The sequence below is a fragment of the Cherax quadricarinatus genome, chromosome 42 (assembly GCF_038502225.1).
Source record: "Cherax quadricarinatus isolate ZL_2023a chromosome 42, ASM3850222v1, whole genome shotgun sequence".
Taxonomy (NCBI): domain Eukaryota; kingdom Metazoa; phylum Arthropoda; class Malacostraca; order Decapoda; family Parastacidae; genus Cherax; species Cherax quadricarinatus.
The window spans coordinates 2,643,307-2,663,148 of NC_091333.1; the positions used below are offsets into that span (position 1 = coordinate 2,643,307).

The 19,842-nt window shown below is 37.5% G+C and overlaps 1 protein-coding gene across 6 annotated transcripts in view; it reads left to right on the forward strand.

Annotated features, from left to right (window-relative positions):
- Positions 1-19,842, forward strand: part of INPP5E (Inositol-3-phosphate synthase) — a 68,401-nt gene that overhangs the window by 6,415 nt on the left and 42,144 nt on the right. For 4 of the 6 annotated variants that reach the window (XR_008408038.2, XM_053786292.2, XM_053786293.2 and 1 more), the window contains exons 3-5: positions 9,131-9,771; positions 12,683-13,324; positions 18,085-18,171. Coding sequence is in view for 5 of the 6 variants with exons in the window: in XM_053786292.2 (XP_053642267.1) it covers positions 9,131-9,771; positions 12,683-13,324; positions 18,085-18,171 (1,370 nt within the window). In the remaining variant the exon portion in view is untranslated. The remainder of the gene's footprint in view (positions 1-9,130; positions 9,772-12,682; positions 13,325-18,084; positions 18,172-19,842) is intronic. The other 2 variants (XM_053786295.2, XM_053786296.2) reach the window with 2 other exon arrangements.

Below are 19,842 nucleotides of genomic sequence, written 5' to 3' on the forward strand. Positions count from 1 at the left end.
TTAGCGGCCTAGGCGATATTTATGAATCGGCAATTTCGCCCAATTTTAGCCCTATTTTCAGCTAAGATAAGATAAGATTTCGTTCGGATTTTTAACCCGGAGGGTTAGCCACCCAGGATAACCCAAGAAAGTCAGTGCGTCATCGAGGACTGTCTAACTTATTTCCATTGGGGTCCTTAATCTTGTCCCCCAGGATGCGACCCACACCAGTCGACTAACACCCATGTGCCTATTTGCTGCTAGGTGAACAGGACAACAGGTGTAAGGAAACGTGTCGAAATGGTTCCACCCGCCGGGAATCGAACCCGGGCCCTCCGTGTATGAAGTGGGAGCTTTAGCCACCAGGCCACCGGGCCACCCCAGGCCACCGGGCCACCTCCAGGCTAACTCCATTGTTCCAGTCAACCAAACTCATAGCTATTTCTGTAGAACTCCATTTGTTCTATCGATTGAGTACAAGAAACTGCCTATTTACCGATTTTAACTACCCAATAACGTGGTCAGAAATTTGCAATTTGGCCAATTTCATGCAAATTAAAAAATATGCCAATTTCAAAATAGGGTCCAGAATGAACAATGCAGACATTCCTGGCTCTAAAATAACATTTTCTTTGTACATCAGTCACGTCTCCAGGCCCCTGTGATATTACTCTTGCTGTCTGTTTTGAATTTTTATTCAAACAAAAAATAGATTTACTATTATGCAGACTATTGCAATACTGTAATAATTGTATAAATAATGTCAACCCATTCATGACTGCATATTAGAATGGCTAGTTGGACATTTATTGGACAATGACATCATTTGTTTACTTTTGAACATCGGCAAAGATCAAACATTTCCCCTACTTTGAGCTCTATTTCAAGGTTCTTTTTATAGTAAAACCAATCAAAATCACCTCTGTTTCTATAATATGTTTTCCATTCTATCAAATGAGACCAAGAATACAGCTATAAATACGTACTATACGAAAATACACCACAAATTCGGCGTTTTAATTGAAAAACAGAGCTTTTTTCCTCATTATGCACCGTCTGCTGCAGGATTTTTTATATGGTGCACACTGACCACACAGACCCATTCGCTCACATGTGGGCCTACCAGCTTTCTCCTGCTTGATTTGAAGCTGCTAGAATTTTTGAGTAGTATGTATACGTCAAACACGGTGGCTCGTAAGACATGTATATACGACCGAAACAGTCAAAGGGTTAAGTTAGCAATAGAACTAGGCATATACAATATACATTGCATATACAGTACACTCATTCGTTACCTTCAAATATTTTTGGCTTTAATGTAGGGTGAGAGGTAAGTAGTATTTATTGTAGGAAGTCAGGAGAGATGAAATCAGCCTCTGCTAGCTTTAAATTTATCTTCAGCAGCTTCCTCACCTCTCGTAGCCTTCATAGAATTGAAGAGAATTAGGGCCTTGGACTGGATAATGGCTCAACTTTAAGGCACATTGTAACACGTTTGATCTTTACTCCACCAGTAAAAGTTTTTCCATGTCAGCAATAAGATTATCACATATTCTTATAACTTTAGTGTTCACTGGTGTAGTACTTTAAATTTCCTGCAATTCTTTTTCCTTAGAATTCACTTGAAGTAAAAACCTTATGACATAAAAACTTTAAAACACTTGGAACTTTGTGAAGTTTTCAGATGGAACCAAGAGAGAGACAGAGACAGAGCTCATAGCAACACACCCAGTTTTAGTTGTAGAAATAAAGATTACTATTATTACTATTCTTCTTCTTTCAACAAACTGACCGTACCCCACCAAGGATTACTATTATTATTATGAAACATCATGGGGAGGGTGCTCCATAAATGTGTATGTTATCAGTATTTTGGGCGGACAGTCAGATGGATAAGTATTTCATACCTGTCCACTGGTTGTTGATACACGTTCATCTGGCATTATGCATACAATTGAGAAGCATTTTTCCCAGTACAAACACCTTACATTGTGTACAAGCTGTCTTCACTTTGGTGCAGTAGAATACATAACAGCAACACTCCCATTCTCATGGAACACACTGTTTTTAGAGCATATGACACTATGGGTGAGGGCATACTAAAGGAATAATTTTCTACAGTTATCCCCCAATAATACCATACACAGTTTCTCTGATGTTGTATTAAAGAGAATGTATTACAGCCTCTCCTCACTTAACGACGGAGTTCCGTTCCTAAGACCACATTGGTAAGTGAATTTGTCGCTAAGCGAGGAGCATACTATAATGGTAGTGGCTTTGTCATCTATCTTTGATATTATTTTAAAGCCACCTTTGCACCATTTATAACATTTCTGGTAAATTTTTAATTGTTTATATTCTAATAAACATAATAGAGGAAATCAGCTCTGATGTACAGTGGAACCTCTGCTTAAGAGTGCCCCACCATACGAGTTTTTCAAGATATGAGCAGTCGCTCGGTCGATTTTTTGTTTCTGGATACGAGCAAAAAATTCAGGATGCAAGCTTCCCCTTCGAACAACTTTTTTTTAGACCTCCAGATCTTACAAAAATAAAAGTGAATATATAATTGTAGTTCATTGTCATGATGTATTATGTTGCTTTTACTGCTCAAGACTATAACTGCAACAGAAATAATAGTATTTCTTACCTTAAATTGTAGGTACTGGTGTCAGTTGATGATTGTGAAGAGAGTGGAGTTATGCTGTGGCCCTACTGGGTTGAGGTGGATGGTAAAGGTTCTGGTACTGAAGTCGATGGTTGTACTGGAGTATGTGTAAATTCTGTAATGGATTTCTGTTCTGTTTTACCCTGCAGTACATTGTACAACTGACAGTAAGGCATCAGCTGCTCTAGACACCATTTCAAGGTCCTCTTCAGTGAAAAAGTCTAACTTTGTCATTCAGTCATTCAATCAGTCAGTCAAGTCAGTAAGTCAGTCAGTCATTCAGTAAGTCAGCAACACTGGTATGCCTACTGGGTGTCATGATTGCTTGGCAGACACAAGATATGGTAATTAAAGGATTAAAACACAATTCACAAACACAGCTAGCTTGTAGGAGAGAAGTAGAACTGAACACGTATTCACGAAGCTGGGATGGTGGTGTCGGAAGTGTGGGAGTGTTGGGGGATGGCAGGTCGTCTTCCTCACAACAAGGCGGCCGCTTGTGGTAGGGAATGGCCGCCACCACTTGTCACATAATGGCAGATTTTATTCATTCTAGAGTATATATCAGGTTTCTATGTTATTTATATTGTTCATTATGTCATATGAATTGTGATAGATAAAAAAGCTGTAGAGTTGGTATTAGCATTGTATTTAAAGTATTTTTTATCCTGCCTCCCAGAGCAAGAATTCCGTTGGAATGGATTAATGGCACTTCAATTAATTTGACTGAGGAAAATTGACTCGCCATATGAGGAGATCGGGGTATGAGCAAGGTCATGGAACAGATTAAACTCGTAAGCCAAGGTTCCACTGTACATTATTTAGGCATGCATACTGGCCAGAGAGCCCATTGTAAATCCGAGGCATCTGTAAATGAGTACGTTGATGAGTGAGGAGAAGCTATAGAGTAATTATTGTTTTGCACTCCTTTACGCTACCACACCTCAGTTATATTAATTTATTTTACTACTATGATTGTATGCATTATGTTTATATGAGATGTAGCGTGTTTCCTATTTAATTTTGAAAAAATATCATAAATGGATTAATGAAAATGTCTATAGTAACGTAATATGACATTTAAAGCACCCCAGAACGATTATTAGTGTTTTTTATTAAAACATCGTCTGTTACCCACCAAGGCAGCATGACTCAAAAAAGAAGAAACTTTTTCAGCATCATTCACTCCATCACTCATACTCTGAGAAATAAAACATTATCATTTTCATTAATATTGGCTTCTTGTATCTAGTTCTCATGTTTTTTGCTTTCTTTTAATTTACTCATTCAAGCCACCATGTCTCGTACCTATAGAATTCTAGACCTCTCCATAATTTAATTATCTTTGTTTATATCATTAGGGTTTGCAAATTTTGTATCACCTCCCAACGCTGGGTCACCTTAACATGATGGTGAGTTTTGGGAGTGGTGCCACTCTCCCCACAGGGTACTTGCTTGACTTACAACCCAGCATCTCCTTCATCATAAATGGTGTGGATATATTCCCTTTTGTCTAAATTTGTTGATACTATACTGCCAATGGCACCGAATGGTTTATAGATATGGACTGAAGTGTGTGAAAGTAGACTTAGTATTGTTTTATTTACTTTGTGATTATAATTTATGTAATGAGTTAATTGTAAATAAAAAAATTAATTCCTGTTTACTGTATATACTCTTTTGTAAATTAACTCTCAGAATATTTTGCTTATTTATTCCATCTCCATTACATGACACTTCAAACTTTTCAGCACTGCTTGATCTTGCCTGCAAGAAGGTTTGGATTGTTATTAGAGATTTTAGGTTTCATTTTGCTATTTTTATTTAAAAAATGGGTGGTATATTTTTTTGTTTTGATATCTTGAAACTGCAAATTCTGAATGGGTTAAAACTAATTGCTTGGTGCATCCAACTTAATGGAAGATTAATTACGAATGTAGGCTGCATGCTAATAAATTTGCTAATTCACATTGTTATAAAAAAGGGAGTTATTAGTTTACTTGTGATAACTGAAGAATACCTCTTTTGATTGTCTTTAAACTTAGTGCTGGTGTATTTTGCTCAGAGTAAGGTTCGCATTGCTGTTCGGCTGTTTTAGTCCCAAATTGTTAATTTTTTAAACATTGTCATATTGGTTTCTGTGTGATGACTGGAGAATGCCTCTTCTGATCAACTTCAAACTTGCCCAGAATCCTCAGGCATGTTAGTGGCTTTCTTTGTACTGTACTCAACAACACTTTATAAAATGTAAATTACATATTGTAACCTTTGCAAAGAAGTAAAAATTGTATTGTATTAAATGCTTGGGCATCTTTGTTGCAGTGTTTGGTTTAGTTATGGGTTGTGTAGGTCCTAGTTTGCCAAATAACAAAAAGACACAATACCATGACTGGAACAATACACAAATAACCCGCACATAGAAGAGGGGAGCTTATGACGACGTTTTGGTCCGACTTGGACCATTTACAAAGTTCTAGTTTGCCAATTTTATTGAACTTTTGAAAATTTGAATATTTGTTTCCATATGGTAACATGTGAATGCTTGTTCTTCTCTGATTAAAACCCTGCTCTGTCTTCTTAAAAATAAGAGTTGGATTTTTATTGGCTTGTGTAAATGTTATTGCCAAGTTTTATTTCATTATCTTGGCTGTGTCCTAGGACCTGACTGCCAGTTTCTTTAAAAAAGGAAAATACAAATTGTTATTGTACAGATCTGTAGAAAATTTTAAATAGCCAGACTTGAGTTGTGGAGGTGGGAAGTACAGTGCCTGTACCCTGAGGGAAGGGTGGAGATATGTTGCAGTTTTTGAACTGTAGTATCAGCACACCTCTGGCAAGACTATGATGGAGTGAGTGATAATGAGTGTTTCTTCTTTTTCGGATCACCCTGCCTTGGTGGGAAGCAGCTGGTGTTAAAAAAAATCAGTAACTGTGAAAGCAAAACTGAAAAATAACTCATTTTATGGTTTTAAATTGAAAAATTTGAAATAGAACCTACTTTAAAACACTGCAGTACATATATTTAATCATTACTTTCTTAGGTTATTTTGATAAATCTGGTAATTTATTCAGATATGAGGCAGGGGTCTGCTTTGCTTTGTGTTTTGTCATTGTTTTTATGCATTATGTGGGTAAGGGGCTTGGACTTCCAGCAAGCGTGCGTGAGCGTGTTAGATAGGAGTGAATGGAGACGAATGGTACTTGGGACCTGACGATCTGTTGGAGTGTGAGCAGGGTAATATTTAGTGAAGGGATTCAGGGAAACCGGTTATTTTCATATAGTCGGACTTGAGTCCTGGAAATGGGAAGTACAATGCCTGCACTTTAAAGGAGGGGTTTGGGATATTGGCAGTTTGGAGGGATATGTTGTGTATCTTTATATGTGTTTGCTTCTAGACTGTTGTATTCTGAGCACCTCTGCAAAAACAGTGATAATGTGCGAGTGTGGTGAAAGTGTTGAATGATGATGAAAGTATTTTCTTTTTGGGGATTTTCTTTCTTTTTTGGGTCACCCTGCCTCGGTGGGAGACGGCCGACTTGTTGAAAAAAAAAAAAAAATAATTAAAAATGTATATTTTAGGGTTTGTGACCTTATGAAACATACATGCACAGTGTAATGTGTAACACTACACAAATATTGCAGTGCTGGACTGTTTAATTCCATTGCTTGACCCTCTTAAGGGTGTTGATATGCAGTGACTGGGCCTTCTAAGGTATTAGTTTACTGGTGCTAGACTTGAGTGTGTTGACCTGCAACTCCTATACCTCTTCAAGGTGTTGCTCTCCAGATTCTGGACCTCCTGAGAAGATTGAACCATAGGTCCTAGGTCTCTTGAAGCTTAGTTGTAGCTCCTTTGTCACTTGAGGATTTGGATGTTCACTTAAATAATTCACATTAAGCACTAAACCCACATGGGTTGTTCAGTGGAAGATGTAGTGTAGGCTTGATCTCTGTCTGCTGAGCACAAGACAGAGATTTGCTGCCTGTTTGTACTCGCCAATATATGGAGGTTCAATTACCCTCGTACTCTAGCTATGGGATATGGAGGATATCTTTCTCAGATCATGCAACAACTAAAACTGGTCTAGTTTTCATAAAGTTTGTGGTGCTAAATGCTGAAGGAAAGTAATATGTGCTTTTGACAGTGAGAGGCTCATTCCTCATACTATTAAGGGCTCCTGTGTGAAGTGGCATTAGTACTTTCCTCTTGGTTAGCATTTTTGTATTAAACAATTTAATTGGAAGATTGTACTAATCTTTATGGTTTCTTCATTGAACCAGAAAAATAGGGATAAAAGATGTAAATTGTTTTTATCTGCCTTCTCTTTGTCTTTATTCTTGATGGCATGTTATTCATACTCACGTGGCTATCTTGGACATTTTGGTATTGTATGTTATAAGTGAACTTACTTAATAATATGGTTGGATTTCTCTTGTTTTAAAAGCATTTTTATGTATTATACATAGTTTGTAAGATGTTTGCTAAAGCCATTTTTGTTAAGGTGATGCTAAAAAATTTTCTTTTCCAAACATTTCTAAGGACATGGTCTCATTTTGTTCCTTTGTTATTTAAAAGGAGGGTCCTGCATATACAGCACCACCCTCTTTTCGATGTTTCGTGTTTTCTTTGGCCTCAAATTGAGCCATTGTTCACCAGCAGGTGGAACAATGGCTGAAATAAAAGCCAGTGAATATGTGGAACACTGAAAAGAGGTGCTGTATGTGCAGGGTCTTTCTGTATATATAAATTTAGCTAAATTTTTAGGCCAATAATAGAATGTAAAAGTGTGCTACATTTTCCCTTCTAAATTAAATATGATTCTCTGGAATGACAAGCAAATGTTGTTCAAAGGTAAGTAAGTACAGTGGTACCTTGGGATACGAGCAGCTCCCAACTCGAACAGTTAATGTAAGATACATTAATTTAACCATCGAAATGATAGAGGATTTCAGTCACTTTGCCTGGCACGGTTTGTCATTGCTGTTTTGTGACTGCAATTTTTTGGCATCAAGATATCTTCTAATGAGCCAGCACAACTTGAAGTAGGACTCGCTTTTGAATCTCATCCTTTGTAATTATTTTGTACTCTTGAATTGGTGCTACACCTTGTTCTGCTTTGTCATTAACAATGATAAGACTTGCAGTAGCCTTTTTTTTTTTTTCCTGAATGTATGATATATCTTCTGTGCAGCAAGCAGGATCAGTCTCAACCCAGTTAGTGGAGATCACCAGCATATGGAAGAAGTGTGTGCTGTTCTTTGTGAATAATGTGAGAAAAGTTGTATTACTCTTTCCTGTACATTATGACAGGATGCTTTGGTGGGGGAATCAAAGCTTTCCTTTAATGCCTTTAATGATAGTGGGTTTGATGCAATTATTTAAGGAGATGCCACCAAGATCTCCAATCAAATACATTGTGTAATAAAACAGCCTTGATACCTGTTTGAGGCAACCTGGTTAGTAACCTTGAGTTCAGTCTGGAATTTTAGTAAGTTCTGGTCATTTAGTGGAGTCTGAAGTGCAAGTTGTGCAGAGAATCAGGCATCAATGCACATCAAGTAGGTGAAGAGGATTATAGTCTGAAGTAACTTGAACTCTTTGGCATCAATTTGATCTGAGATTGGAACTTGACAAATTTGAGGGAGTATTTCCCCTCGGCCATCCATCTGGCCCTATGAATAGCTTGAAGAGCCTTTGTGTGTGTCTCACATGGTGGTACTGCTTCAGGTACAGCATGAGCTCCAGAAGTTTTTGTTATTGTCACATGGCTGCTCTTCATTGTTCAGTCCAGTCACTTCATGGTGAACTCCCTAACTTGTTTTGTTGCTGGTGGAAAGTGAACTTATTTTTTTCCCCTCAAAAAACTTCTGGATTGTATTGATTTTTGTCATGAAGGTTTCAGGAACAGACTTATTTCAGCACTCTCAAGTGCTGGAAGAAGAATCTCTAGGCTTGTCCCCTTGTTAGGCAAACTTTTTTTTTATATTGCCATTAACTGGTCCCTGAAGGTAAATTTTGGATTTTCTCCTTGCAGTTGTATCACATGCCATCACAGTGAAACAAAACAAACCCTTGATGTCATTAGCTAAATTAGAATATCCAATTTTTTTAATATTTTATTAAAGTTTGACATTGATGTTGCATGTATTAACTTAAAGATTATCTGAAAATATTTAATATGCGAGTTTATCTCCTCACCTTGCATAAAAGAAGACCATGTTCCTAGAAATATTTGAAGTTTTTTTGGTGATCATCCTAGTGTTTCAATGTGTTTACCCTTGAATGGAGGTGTCTCAATCCAGAGAGTTAGAACTACCTTTTCTTTCCATGGATTGAAGCTGATTTCCTCCCTTTCCCTTGGTATTGAATGACCCCTATGGGTTCAGCCCTTCCTCATGAATGTAATAATAATAATAATAATAATAGTCCATGTGTTTAATGGAGTTTTTTTTTTTTTTGGTTTGGTTTGTCCTCTTCCTAGATTGTACTAACAACACATGCACCCTAATATCATCTCTAAATCGTCCTGTTATCCTTGTTACCCCAACCCAATCAACCACATTTCCTTCAGACATCAACAATGTTCATGACACCGAGAGGTCACTTGATCCTTCGTATGATGTTCAAGCATCACCTCTGCGAAGCCTTACTAAGCAGAATGCAACAGTAAACTTATTGCCAAACAAAATGAATGTGTCAGAACTGAGTGGTCAGCAGGCTTGTGATCGAAAAGGTAAAGGTGTAAATATGGAGGAAGACTTGGTGTCCCTGGATTCAGTAGGGCATACTCATGTTCCATGCAGTGATCCAGATTTTATTCGTAATGCAAAATCTGGAATAAGGGTAAACCAGTGTAACTCTGTTACAAATCAGAGAGATGCTGCTGGTAGCAATGAACAGCAAGGTGACAAATCTGTTAGTGCAACTGATAAAGATTCTCCCAAAATCAAGAGGGAAAGTACATCTAGTGTAACACCCAAGTTGTCTCCCCTACTTTCTCGCCGTTCCCGTTTGGCTCCGCCCCAGATCAAGCGCTCAAGTTCAATGACTCGTCTAACAGAAGCTATTAATCAGATCCACAATCTGTGTGTGTTTCCAGCCCAGCCAGTTGTCGTAGAGCAAGTAAGTTTCTAGTCATTTTATAATCTTTACCTGAAAATTTTTGAATTAGAGACTGTATAGTTTTTCTTAAAAGAAACACTTACCTAAAGTAGGTGAAATGGAATCCATAAAGGTACAGTATTTGATTTATACATGCATTGTACTGTACCATATAATATAAATATTCCACTGTTTTATATGTGTATTGGCCTTTAACAAAGTGTCGACCATTGTGTCTTGGTACAGTGAAGTCTCCATATTCATTTTATTTGCTAACATCTCTCTTTCACAAACTGCAGGAACATCATTCTCGTTGCTATCCAGTTTCTTTTATTGTGACATGTGACCCTAAATTGAAAACTAACCAGAGAATTTAATTCGTGTTCACTGAATTTTTCACATGCAAATATATCTTCTCTTTTATATGGATATAGTTTATTATTATTGTCAGTATTAATCAGGTTAGGGCAATGTTTAGAGAGGTACGGCCAAAAAGGAAATTAACCCTTTGACTGTTTTGGTCGTATATACAGTATATGTCTTACGAGGTACTGTGTTTGACGTATATACACTCATAAATTCTAGTGGCTTCAAATCAAGCAGGAGAAAGCTGGTAGGCCCACATGTGAGAGAATGGGTCTGTATAGTCAGTGTGCACCATATAAAAAAAATCCTGGAGCACACAGTGCATAATGAGAAAAAAAACTCCGACCGTTTTTTTTTTAATTAAAATAACGAATTTGTGGTCTATTTTTATATAGTATTTATGATTGTATTCTCGTTTTCTTGGTCTCATTTGATAGAATGGAAAATATATTATAGAAGTAGAGGTGATTTTGATTGATTTTACTATAAAAAGAACCAGGAAATGGAGCTCAAAGTAGGGGAAATGTTTGTTTGATTTTTGCCAATGTTCAAAAGTGAAGAAATGATGTCATTGTCCAATAAATGTCCAACTAGCCATTCTAACATGCAGTCATGAATGGGTTGATGTTATTTATACAATTATTACAATATTGCAGTAGTCTGCATAACAGTAAATCTTCTATTTTTTGTTTGAATAAAAATTCAAAATAGAAAGCAAGAGTAATATCAGAGGGGCCTGGAGACGTGACTGATAAACAAAGAAAATGTTATTTTAGAGCCAGGAATGTCTGCATTGTTCATTCTGGACCTTATTTTGAAATTGTCATATCTTTTAATTTTCATGAAATTGGCCAAATTGCAAATTTCTGACCACGTTATTGTGTAGTTAAAATCAGTAAATGGGCAGTTTCTTGTACTCAATCCATAGAAAAAACAGAGTTCTAAAGAAATAGCTATGAGTTTGGTCAACTGGAACAATAGAATTAGCCAAAAATAGGGCTCAAAGTGGGCAAAATCGCCGATTTGTAAATATCGCCAAGGTCACTAACTTTGCAAGAGCGTAATGCCGTCAGTTTTCCATCAAATTTAATTTTTTTGGGTGTCATTACAATCAGGAAAAGATTCTCTATCATTTCATAAGAACAAATAATTTTTTTTTTTTTTTTTTAAATTTTGCAACACCAGGAGACATCTCAGGATTGGGGGTTGCGACAGTCAAGGGGTTAAAAAATCAAACTAGAATTGAGATTTCTGAAAGTAGTTTCTGTCACTTTCCCACACCTGAAACAATTTTTTCTGGTTTAGCAGTAATTTCAGATTTTTCTGCAATCTGAGAGTATCCAGGAATGTAACCCTTGCATTTATGGAGATTTCACTGCATAAATTTTCTTCTGTGACTGGTGTATCAAGTTTTTGTCTAGTATTTTCTGAGTTCAAAAATATCTTTTATGATTTTAATACAGTGTTTAATTTTTAGGCAGTTTGATTTTCTGAAATAGATGAATTTTGGAAAATTTCTGGTTGGATACAATAAATCAGATACTGTATACTTGGTTAATTATCTTGTCTTATTAAGTTACATATCTTAAAAAAAAAGTAGTAGTAGTAGTAGTGTTCCCAGTTTTACATTCTCCTTCCTGTTAGCTCTCCATTTCTCTCCACTCACTAAGTTTCTTACTGGCAGTATGGCTGAAGGTGGTGGAGGATAGGAAAAGAACCTTATACTGTACTATCCTGACCTCATCACTCTAAACAGGAATAGTAGTAGTAGTAGTGAGACTACATTTTAGCTTTCATCATCAGATAAACATGATGTACACTCTAAAGTTTGTTAACTACTTTTTCTTTGTCCTCCCACTCACTCCCTTCCCCACTATCACTTTCTCCCTCCCTCTAGTTCTTTTTCTCCTTCTCTCCTTTGGGATTGAGATATCCTACAAATATTTTGAAAGTTGATAGATATTCTGTCTTTAGTAGTATCCTTATTATAGAGTTAGTTATGCGTGAACATTTTATTTATGGGGGTGGGGATGTTGTAGTTCAGAGGGCCATCTGAAATGTGATGTCAACACAGTTCTGGAAAGACTGATTGAATAAGTGATGGGGAAACCATTTCTTCATTTTTTTTTTGGATTGCCTTAGGTGAGAGAATACTGGTGTTTAAAAAGAAAAAAAAGTTGGGTACAGAGTGAAGTTGTAACTATCTGTAAGGTAGCCTTCTCATTGAAATACAAGTACAATATAGGTTTCATGAATTGTTTCTTGTCTCCTAATTAGGAAGATATTTATTCTTAAGTCAGACTTTTTAATGTTACTAATTTTTTAATAATATTTTGTTGCACAATAATTAGTGTGAATCTGTTTATGCACTCTTATTGTACCATAAAAAAGTATTTGTAGTGGATTTCTTTCAAGTTTATAGGTAGTGTATGTTAATGTATTTATTATATATTGTAACTTTATATTTTAACCATGTAAAGTAAAAATGCAGCTAATTAACTTCATAATTTATAAAACAGTAATTTGTATATTTTGTTTAATATTTGTAATATACTGTACTGTACAGACATGTGAAGGGTTGTCAGAGCGCACTTCACACACATCACCATCTGTACAGCAGCCAATGTCTGAGGTAATCAGTAGTGTTACCCTTACACCACTCATTGTCACATCCTCTAGAATTGACAAAGTGTGTACCCAGTCTCCCAAGCTCTCCAGACACCCAGCATTTAGGGAAAACCTAAAAGAAAATAAAAAATCATGCATGGATTCTCATGATATTTTTGCATCCCGGTATGATAGAGTTCCTAATTCCAGAACTGATCTAGAATATATAATACATTCACAAAGTGTGTGTAGTCCAGATGAAGTGTTATCTAGTCAGCCTAATTCTAAAGTTACAGAGAATGGTTTTTATGCTTTTCCTTTGAGAACTAAACATCAAATAGATAGTGCTGTTAGTAAAGCTTCAAGCACAAATTGTGGACTTCTGGATGTTGGGAGTTCCAGGAATGTTAACAACATACACAGGTCACATATCACTAAAGATGAAAAGAAAATAAGAAAGAAGAGTGATCAGAGAAGTACTAACATCCTGAAGAACAACAGTGGTCCTGCCGAATTAAAGCATGCAAGCACTGCTCCAGACAGATTAGCGAATGAAGATGATCACCCCTTTTATAGTGCATCATGCCTACAGCCAGAACTGGTACGTCTTAGACATAGCTCAAATGTTCATGGCTTTCCACCTCTTTACTTTTCTTAAAGGGTAATTTGCTAATTTTTTTTTTTATTTAGAAATTTTGTGTAGTGCTGGTATATTCATGTTCAGTACACACAGTGCCCTGACACTCATTTGTTGGAAGTGATAAATGATAAACTTTATTTCTACAAACTATAATCTACAATTGAAAGGAATAGATGACATTCAAAGTCTGTACGTACTTCATTACTACTTGTGGATCTGTGCTGTTTTTCAAAAATTTGTGTGTAATGGTCAGAATTCTGAAACAACTACCATACATTGCATCATTAAAGTTTCAGAGATGTTACTATTAAATGAAAGATAAAAAATTAGCATTTTAAAACATGAGAAAGCTTTGGCCTTTAATAGGTGTTCAAATCCCACAAGCTAAAGGTGTTCAAACACCACCATGTTACAGTAAAGTGTATACAGTACTATACTCTCGGAAGTGTTCTCTTAATTTTAATTACAAATACAAGAAAAACTGAACAACTATATACGTATATACATGTATTTTTTTACCTAATTTTGTCCAGATAAATTCCTCGTACTGTACAAGGAAATATTTTGTTTATTGAAAATCTGAAAATAGGGTTTTGGAGAGTAGTGATAACACCAGTACTGTTTGATGGCAACTTGCTATGAATGTTAGGCTAGAAATATTATAGGCAGTAATAAACTACATTACAGTTGAATCATAATGAAATAGCTAACTATGGCTGTCCAAGACCATGATCTTTAGCCCATAGACCATATTATCCTTTTGCCTAAGTTTTACCACTCAGAATGATAAAAGCTGATGTCTTTTATAGTAACATTATCCATGGAGGCAAAGAAGGGAATGTACGAAAGTATAGTGGTACCAGCACTCTTATATGGGTGTGAAGCTTGGGTTGTAAATGCTGCAGTGAGGAGGCAGCTGGAGGCAGTGGAGAAGTTGTCTATGGGCAATGTGTGATGTAAATATTATGTAGAGAATTTGGAGTGTGGAAATTAGGAGGTGGTGTGGAGTTACTAAAAGTATTAGTCAGAGGGCTGAAGAAGGGTTGTTGAGGTGGTTTGGTCATTTAGAAAGAATGGAACAAAGTAGAATGACATGGAGAGCGTATAAATCTGTAAGGGAAGGAAGGCGGGGTAGGAGTCGTCCTTGACAAGGTTGTAGGGAGGGGGTAAAGGAGATTTTGTGGGTGAGGGGCTTGGACTTCCAGCAAGCATGCATGAGTGTGTTAGATAGGGGTAAATGGAGACGAATGGTTTTTGGGACCTGATGATTGTGTCATTACGATTTCATGAGTCATGTTGACGGCTTCGAGGGGACTTAAGCTAGAGTTCGTCATGGTCATGCTAGCTGGAGATTCGTCTGTAAAAACTTGCATTTGTGGTCACAGTGGTCCCTGTGCTAACCTTCCTATGGTGTATAAATATAAACCATACCATGGGCAGGGATAGAACTCGCAATCAGAGAGTCTCAAAATATACCTAGTTGGAGGAATCTTATTGTGGCTAGCTGGTCCAGTGGCTAATGTGTCGGTCTGGAGTTTTAAGACACTCTGATTGCGGGTTCTAACCCTGCCCATGGTATGGCTTGTTTGCAGTTGTCATTATGATTTCATGAGTTGTTACGACTCTGATTTCGTAACTTAAATAAAATGTTCCTGGCTCCTAAAGGCTGCTCATACTGCTGTCTAGGGGTTATAAATTACTCTGACAACACAGCAAACCTTGGGCCAGCATGTACTCATATATTAAACAATATTAATTGTTATTAGGAAAGAAGGACATAAAAACTCACCTATACAATCTACTCCAAAAAAAACCCACCACACTCCAGGTCACATTAACTCGCAATAAAATAACACATGGTATAAACTTACAAAAAACACCATCCCTACTAAACACATACCGTGATGTATTAGGACATTTTGTTGCAAGTGCTCCTGTCTCCTGGCCACTCTAACTGGCTGGGAATAATATGCGTTCGGATTCAGTACAAACCCGGAAAATGACATATGGAGCGTCATTTGTATAAATCCTTTTTTTACTGTGCTCCTTAACATTACGATTTTGTGTCAATTTCTAAATATTTTTTAATGAAATCATTGGGAAAGTGATCTTAAAAAAGACTCATGGTAAGAAAGAAGATAATACAGAAATAATTGCATAGGAAGTAATTTGTAATTAACTAAAGATTGTTGAAATTAATACTATAAATAAATGAAATAATGACTGCTAATTATCCTTAATTTATTAATTGAAGTTATAACTATTTAATTTTTCACTTTATCCAGTAATATGCAGTGTTGCAGCATGAAAGTTATAATATTTTTGTAATGCAGAGTGCATGAAAATTTACCTGCTTTTAGTTTATATTTTATATTTTCCTGTGTGTCAGTCTTTCATCAAGAGCAAATAATAATTGTGGAAATGAAACTCATTCTGGCTTCTTTTTAAACAGAAATCAATGCAGTTATGTACTCAAAGTTTGCATGAGTTTTTTTTATTTACTCTCACACTGTAGACCATTGTTTCAGTGCTGAATAATCCATAAGAATTTAGTTTTTTGACTATTACAGTAATGTAGAAAATTATTAGAAGACCATCAGCATTCACTGGCTAACATACATGTACAGGTGCTCCTTGACTTATAATGATTTGGCTTAAAATATTTCAACTTTATGATGGTACAAAAGCAATTACTTTGGAGATAAAACTTAAGATAACCACCCAGCATGAGGGTGGCAAATCCATATATTGTATTCATTTAGTATTTACTTTTCAATACTGATACATGTATTTAGTTAGTTATAGTAATTATTTGTTTATTTACTTATTCAATGACAGTAGTTATTCATTTATTTGTATATTCAGTGACAATAGTTATTTATTTATTTATTTAGCATATGCTGTACAGTGGAACCTCGTTTTTCGGACGTAATCCGTTCCAGAAGGCCTAAATTTGAAACGGCCTAAATTCGAAGCAATGTTGAGGTGGTTTGGTCATTTAGAGAGAATGGATCAAAGTAGAATGACATGGAGAGCATATAAATCTGTAGGGGAAGGAAGGCGGGGTAGGGGTCGTCCTCGAAAAGGTTGGAAGGAAGGGGTAAGGGAGGTTTTGTGGGCGAGGGGCTTGGACTTCCAGCAGGCGTGCATGAGCGTGCTCGATGGGAGTGAATGGAAACGAATGGTATTTGGGACCTGACGATCTGTTGGAGTGTGAGCAGGGTAATATTTAGTGAAGGGATTCAGGGAAACTGGTTATTTTTATATAGCCGGACTTGAGTCCTGGAAATGGGAAGTACATACAATGCCTGCACTCTAAAGGAAGGGTTCAGGATATTAGCAGTTGGAGGGATATGTTGTGTATCTTTATACGTATATGCTTCTAAACTATTGTGTTCTGAGCACCTCTGCAAAAACAGTGATTATGTGTGAGTGAGATGAAAGTGTTGAATGATGATGAAAGTATTTTCTTTTTGGGGATTTTTTCTTTTTGGGTCACCCTGCCTCAGTGGGAGACGGCCGACTTGTTAAAAAAAAAAAATTAATCTGTTCCAAACACCCAAAAATATTCACAAAAAAATAGATTTTTTAAAGATTAATTATAGTTTTACATTCACAAAACAATGAGAACTAAATAAAATAAATAAATAAGCATTTAAATCACTATTACATACCTTTATTGAAAAGACTTGTTGGCTTTTGGAAAGAGGAAGGACTGATTATTGTTTGGAAGGGGAATCCCCCTCCATAAGGACTTTAGGTATCAAAGCCCTGTCTGGGGTTCCTTCCCTCCCTGCCTGTTACACTCCCTGCATGCCTGCTACACTCCCTCCCTCCCTCCCTCCCACACTCCCTGCCTCCCTTCCACACTCCTTGTTGCCCTTCTACACTCCCTGCCTGCATGCTACACTCCCTGCCTCCCTTCCACACTCCCTGTTTCCCTGCAACACTCCCTCCATGCCTGCTACACTCCCTGTCTGCCTGCTACACTCCCTGCCTGCCTGCTACACTCCCTGCCTGCCTGCTACACTCCCTGCCTGCCTGCTACACTCCCTGACTGCCTGCTACACCCTGCCTGCCTGCTACACTCCCTGCCTGCCTGCTACACATCCTGCCCATGGTGGCTTATTTCACAGTCTCGCTTAATAAACAAGCCACATCAACTTCCTTGATTTGTTCTTTCTTTGCCAGGATAGAAGTAATTGTTGACTTGTTTTTGCCATACATCCCATGGTGACTTTCACAGTCACACTTAATAAAAAACCACCAAAAAAATGGATTTTAAGGAAATGTTTGGATGAATGCGTGGAGTATATGCTCACTTGCCGACAGACAAAGGGAGACTGACTCGCCTACGTGCAGCGTCCCAGGCCGGTATATGAGGCAACGGCTGAAATATGGAGCAAATTTTCCGCCAAAAAAAACGGTCTAAATACGAATTGGCTGATAAATGCAGTGGCTGAAGAACAAGGTTCCACTGTATTCATATTCGACTTGCGATATTTTTTACTTAGGATGGATTCGTTGGAATGTATCCCCATCGTAAGTCAAGGAGCACCTGTATAGCATTTGTTGATAAAGTTTTTTAGATAAGATGCATATGCAAGAGTATGGTATCTTTATTTTTGGTATCATCAGTAGAAACTTCAAACTGTTAAAAGGGTATCTTACTCATCTATTTGTTGGTATTGTATGCTACTAAACAAAGTTTTGTATGGCAGGAGCAAGGTTTTAGCAGTCGTTCAGCATCGTGGTATGGATACAAGAAAACTTCTGTTAGCTCCGAAGGAAGTGAAGGAGGTCATGAGGTATGTGCATGCTCTGTAGACTTGATGCAGTATCTTGTAAAAGCTTAATGAAGGATCAGATGAACCACTTGTCTTCAAAGGGGTCTATCTATCTATCTCTATCTCTGTCTCTATCTCTCTCTCTCTCTCTCTCTGTCTCTCTGTCTCTCTGTCTCTCTGTCTCTCTGTCTCTCTGTCTCTCTGTCTCTGTCTCTCGCTCTCTCTCTCTCTCTTTTTTCTCTTTTTTTTTCTCTTTTTCTCTCTTTTTCCCTTTTTCTCTATCTGGTTCTTGTTATCTCTTGCTTGCCTACTCTCTTCCTCTTGCTATCTCTCACTTGCTCTCGCACCCTTGCTATCTTGCTTGCTCTCGCACCCTTGCTATCTTGCTTGCTCTTTCTGTCTCGCTTGCTTGCTGTCTTGCACCCTTGCTGTCTCACTCGCTCGCTCTCTTGCTCTTGCTATCTCTCGCTTACTTTCTTGCTCTTGTTATCTCTTGCTCACCCACTCTCTTGCCCTTGTTTTTTCTCATTCGCTCACTTTGTTGCTCTTGTTATCAATTACTCTTGCTATCTCTCGCTTGCTCGCTCGCTCTCGCTTGCTCTCTCTCTCTCTTGCTCGCTCTCTCTTGCTCTCTTTTTTTTTACACACGGTTTGACAAGGTTAAGGATCCCTAGCTTTATTGACAAGCTATTTACAGGTTAAGGATTCCTAACTTTATTGGCAAGCTAAGAGCTGTTACCTACATCAGTTTATTTGAAAGCAATTTTATTGTTATGAGACATACAGGTAGGGAACAGGATGAAGTTGGAGCCATCTGTGGGCCACTCTTGCTCTCTCTCTTGCTCTCTCTCTTGCTCTCTCTCTTGCTCTCTCTCTTGCTCTCTCTTGCTCTCTCTCTTGCTCTCTCTCTTGCTCTCTCTCTCTCTCTCTCTTGCTCTCTCTCTCTCTTGCTCTCTCTCTCTCTTGCTCTCTCTCTCTCTTGCTCTCTCTCTCTCTTGCTCTCTCTCTCTCTTGCTCTCTCTCTCTCTTGCTCTCTCTCTCTCTTGCTCTCTCTCTCTCTCTTTCTCTCTCTTGCTCTCTCTCTTGCTCTCTCTCTCTTGCTCTCTCTTGCTCTCTCTCTCTCTCTCTTGCTCTCTCACTCTCTTGTTCTCTCTCTCTCTCTCTTGTTCTCTCTCTTGATCTATTGATCTCTTTCATTCCTGTTCTTTTGTGTATACATACACACACACACATATGAGCACACACATATACTCACCTAATTGTGCTTGCATGGGTTGAGTCATAGCTCCTGTCCCACCCTCTTCACTGGTCATTGCTAGGTCACTTCCTCCCTGCCCCGTGAGCTTTATCAACACCTCTTCTTAAAGCTATGTATGGACCCTGCCTCCACCACCTCCATTTCCAGGCTATTCCATTTCTTGACAACTCTGTAACTGAAGAAATACACGTACAGTGGTCCCTTGTTTTTTGTTATTAATCCGTTCCTGGAGGAGCTACTATAAACGAAATTTACGATTTGCGAATCAATTTTCCCCATAAGAAATAATGTAAACACAATTAATCCGTTCCTGACACCCAGAAGTATTAAAAGAAAAATTTTTTTTACATGAAATATACATGTAGTACATAAACAATACAATGGGAAATGATGACTGAAACATTAACAGCATAACACTTACCTTTTTTCGAGAT